General features: G+C 49.4%; 1 protein-coding gene across 1 annotated transcript in view; it reads left to right on the forward strand.

The window, feature by feature from the left end:
- The window catches only part of LOC119398518 (B9 domain-containing protein 1-like), a 26446-nt gene extending 24079 nt beyond the window's left edge, over window positions 1-2367 (forward strand). Inside the window, exon 5 of the mRNA XM_037665362.2 lies at window positions 2234-2367. Within this exon, the coding sequence (XP_037521290.2) occupies window positions 2234-2367 (134 nt within the window). The remainder of the gene's footprint in view (window positions 1-2233) is intronic.
- The last annotated feature ends 2666 nt before the right edge of the window (window positions 2368-5033 follow it).

The raw sequence follows: 5033 nt of genomic DNA on the forward strand, positions 1-5033 counted from the left end.
GGGGACGTTCATTGTTGGAAAGCCGCCATTAAAGTGCCCACCCCTTCGCTCACGCCTCACGCGCGTGCCAAAGCAAGCTCGCACAGTGGCTTGGTGTCCGCGCTCCGAAAAAGATGCGTGAATGTTTGCGTGCCCCAGTGCACGAAAGCTTTTAAGGGCGAAGCTCCTTATGCCGTGGGTCTGTCCATCCTCCGTTTGTTTGTTTGTAGTAGCCACCTCTACTTCGTGAGAAGCTCGCGTTCTGGTATGCAGTAGAAGAAGAAGACGACGACGTTGACGAGCGAGACTCTCGTTTGCGTGTTCGCCTGTGTGGCGTTCTTTCTTCTTTACTACGTCTCGTGTTTTCAACGATGCCCGAAGACAACATTTCAGAAGTAACGCGCCACGAGGCTCCCTCTTGGCGCGCTTTCTCTTTCGCTCGGAGTCGCCGGATGGAAGACAAGGCTACAGAGACCCACCCACGAGATAGCCGTTAACTTTGCAGTGGTCGAACGTCTCTGGAAAAAGATTGCCGCTCTCTTATGTTTTCTGTTGTTGCCTTCGGTAGTTTCCCGCCTACGATGTAAGCCTAGCTGGTTTTATGTCAAGCTTGTAGACGACGTGGAACGGGACCCCATACTTACTGCGGTGGACGTTCTCTGTCTTACCGAGACGTGGAACGCCAAAAGACCGTATATCAAAGAAAACGTTCCAGTCGTGTGCATTGATGATGCAGAGCGTCCTGCAGGTGGTGTGGCCGTATACGTCAAACAAACAGAAAAGGCACAAGATCTGAAACTACTACCAACGACACAGAGCCACAACGGTGAATATGCTGCCATCGATTTTGATGGATGCATCATCATGACCATGTACCTTGCACCCAATTTGTCGAGTGGGAATATCAAGACACTCATTGACACGGCATTGTGTAATTATGACAGGTACAAGAATAGGCCATTTGTGTTAGTTGGTGACCTGAATGTCGATATTACCGAAAAGAACAATGAGTGGTTAATACAACATATGGCAGCCAAATATGCTCTCACGTGCACGTCCTTTGATCATATGAAACCAACGACCATCCGAAGGACGCGTGTAGACCTGGTATTTTCAAATTTCCAGTTGCAACCCGTACAGGAACCGCTATCCCTTCATTTCACGGACCATAAAGCTGTGATAAGGAAGGGACAACGCAAGCCAAGCATCATCTAATTAAGAAAAATAAAAGTTTGATGTTTGTAATATTGTTGCGCATATGGACGAGGACAACGAAGACCACAGTGAACGTGCTTGCCGCTCCAGGTCAAAGAGAGAGAAGAGGACGAGGTGAAAATCACCAACTAGTCGGCCCCTCCTGAGCTCACCCTCACGACGTAATAAACAGCCCCTTTCAACCTCGACGGTCTCCTTTAAGCGTAACAATATACACACAGTGTTTCTCACTCTTTATATCATGATTGATGGGGCGTTACACGGAATATTCACGGTTTACCGATGATTCCCTCCGGAGCTTCGCCCCACTCATCATCATTCACCACGTGGATATGCTGTGAATTTTTTTACAACCGTGCGCCAGCCGCTTGCTGCCGAGGAATAGGCACCGACATGGCGCAGATTTCGCCACCCTCCAAAGAGCGGCGGGGGAGGAGGAGCCTTGAGGCACCCTACTAACAGCTGAAGAGGAGCATCCACATGAGGCGGTGTTATTTTGCAGGGCCATATATGCCACTCCCAATCGGCTCCTTTAGATTGTGTTTAGCTGCTCCATACCTCACAACAGTGAAAAGAGGCTGCGTCAAAAATAAATGGCAGTTCCTTCTAGTTTGGTGGCGCGGCATGTCACATGTGTTGCGCCCTCCTGATGGCCTTGTTTTTCTGGTATCCACCGACTAACCCCCTGTCATCCGTTCTTACATCAAACGTATGCAGGCTTAATATTAAACGCAGCTAGCACAAGGATGATGTAAATGGGTACCGTTGTGCGTGCTCTCCTTGTAGTAAACATAACGCTAATGTTGAAAAAGTTGATGACACTGTGTTGTGGCCTGCCCTAAGTGCTCCGCAAATGCACTTAATCACTTTCTACCTGATTTGTGCATAATATTCATCACGACAAGTGGTCTGGCGTTGCTCATACACGGCCCATAGTGATCGTGAATGTTTTACCTCGCTTGCCTACCTGAAAGCGCAAAAAAAATCGTAATTTGGTACCGTGCGTACATCATTTGTACTATTTATCTCCTTTATGCAGTTACGAGAACGACATCAAACGGGAAAGTGAGCGTGGCATTCAACGTCGTCACCAAGGACATGAAGAAGTTCGGCTACAACCTTGGAGGCACTACACCTACGCAAAACGTCAGTGTTGGCCTGCCGTTCTGGTAAATGCCTTAAATGAGTGTTAGCCCAGTACTTATAGTAAATGACCATCCGCCTCTTGTGCGGAAGCTATTAGATTAGAAAATCGGCGCTTTAGGAAATTATCTTTACTAGCGCTTGTGTGTGTGTGTCACTCCCTGTCCCGTCCTCGTCAATTCAGTACTACGCTTAACGTTATACATATGTCGCACCAACAAGGCCAAAGAGCCACCCTTGTTAGGAAATTCACCGTAGCACGGATGTTAATGCTGTGCTGCGCAAAGGAACGAAACACGAAGGAAGGCAAACGAAACACGGCGCAAAGATTAGTTACCAACTCGCCCAGCAGTCCGTACTTCCCGTAGCACGGATGATTGGGCTAGTTGGTACTTGTTCATTTTTTGACAGAATATGGGACACACACAAACACGGACACTAGAAAAAGAAGGAAGAGCAATATTCAGAGGTGCAGGGAGAAATGTGTAAGTGCCCCTACCATCACATTAACGGAAGTAGGATTTTCCTATGTCATCAGCACTCTGAGGGTGCGACATGCGACAGTTGTTTTCCAACCCCTTAATTGTTTATCTTCTTAAACTTTGTTTTTTTTTTGCTTTCTGCACTGGGTGAGAGGAGCCGGATCACGTGGCAAATGTGACACATATATCGTCACATAGGTGTCTGTGCCACTGTAGACGAAAGGACGCTGCTAGGCGAAGAAGTTGAGGCACCTCAGGCTTCGATCGATAGTGTTGCTCTGGTCATAGCGCATCGACGCTACGCTTCATATACCTGTTGTAAACGTACTGTGAATACACTCGTAACATTTTGGTGGAGGGCGGGGTGTACTCTCTACGAAAGCCGCTAGTCTCAACGGGGTTGTCAGGACCCAGTAAAGGGGAAGGCAGTCGCCGGGCAGATTCCAAGGGCTGACGTATCGGCCCCCCGAAAACCCCCACGAAAGCACGAACAATTTAAGCGTGGGTCCTTTTAGCGCTCAAGCGAACGCTGGCTGTGGTCCAAAGACCGAGTCAGAGCCAAGGGTTGATAACACAACAAAATATATTCTCCATTAAGGCAGTACAAGGATCACACAAACATGCGCACTTGGCTGGTTCACATGGATCAACGAACACATGGATCTAACGAACAATGAGGAACAATTAATCGCATGCGGTCAAACCCAAGCACTCGAGAGTATTCCGGAGCAATTAAATTCCTTTCATATTCACCGGCTTGACGAGTACCTCCACGTATACTGTAAAGGCTCATTCAGACCTGCGACTTGAGTCAGTCGCGCGACCATTTGCGACTGGCGACCAAAAAGCGACTTAAGGCGATCGATGTTCACACCTGTTTGCCTCTTAGGGCTCGTTCCCACGTGTGACTTGCACTGGTCCGCATGACCATTTGCGTATGGCGACTGAAGAGCGACTCAAGGCGACCAATGTTCACACTTGCGTGCGATTTATACCCGTCGCCACAAGAATTCACGTCTGCTCGCATTGTCATTGTCCCGTAAAATAAGCTGACGTCATGTTCTTACCAGGCTTGTAGCCAGGGCGCGGGGGGCCCTAGGCCCTCCCCCCCCCCCCGATATTTTGGTAAAGTAGGTGTTTTTACCAAAAATAAGTAATAAATAGGTGTTTTTTCAAAAAGTCAATGTTTTCAGCGAGTGGACACCCCCCCCCCCCCCGAAAAAAATTCCTGGCTACGGGCCTGGTTCTGGTTCAAAGGTGTGCGACCACAGTCGCGCGACGGAAAAATCGAGCAGCGAACGACTGAGCCAGAGCAGTGGCTTTGCGACCAAAGCGGCCATTTGCGACTATTTGAGACCAGTCGCTTTGCGACTAACCTGGTCGCACCACCGGTGCTAGTCGCAAGTGTGAACAAGCCTTAACGCTGACGATTTGTACCCCTTTGCAGTCGGTGAGCACGTCTCCTTGGCGACACTCTTCAAAACTTTTCACTGCTCCCACGGCGTCATCTCTCGACACTTCAAACGCTGACTGACAGCACTACATCATAAAACACAACACGTCTTTTCTGGTCGACCGAGCCACACTCTCACTTGGACAACATAACCTCTTCACTCACTCACTCACTCACTCACTCACTCACTCACTCACTCACTCACTCACTCACTCACTCACTCACTCACTCACTCACTCACTCACTCACTCACTCACTCACTCACTCACTCACTCACTCACTCACTCACTCACTCACTCACTCACTCACTCACTCACTCACTCACTCACTCACTCACTCACTCACTCACTCACTCACTCACTCACTCACTCACTCACTCACTCTGTCGCCGCGCGCTTATGTCGGATTGCACCCGGGTTGGCGAATATTCGACGCCTCATCTGCTCACAGCACAGTGGACGCTTCAGGAAACGGCGAGCCCTTTCTAGCACATTCGTCTCGGATCGCGCCCGGGTTCACGAAGCTTACACATGACTCATCTGTGCGTAGAACAGCGAAAGCTTAGGGCAAAGGGCGAGATTCTTCTGGCAGTTCGTTTCGCGGTGGCGTCGCTCGGCGTTGCATTATGTCTCCTTTCGTGATCTTTCCAGACTTTTGCCCGAGCGTTTGATTCGAGCATGCTGGTTGTCGGCGGCCGTTTCGAGAGGGTGAATTTTTTTTTTTTTGATGCGCGCGCTCTGTCGAGGCTAACCGTCGGCGCC

Source organism: Rhipicephalus sanguineus, chromosome 7 (assembly GCF_013339695.2).
Source record: "Rhipicephalus sanguineus isolate Rsan-2018 chromosome 7, BIME_Rsan_1.4, whole genome shotgun sequence".
Lineage (NCBI taxonomy): Eukaryota > Metazoa > Arthropoda > Arachnida > Ixodida > Ixodidae > Rhipicephalus > Rhipicephalus sanguineus.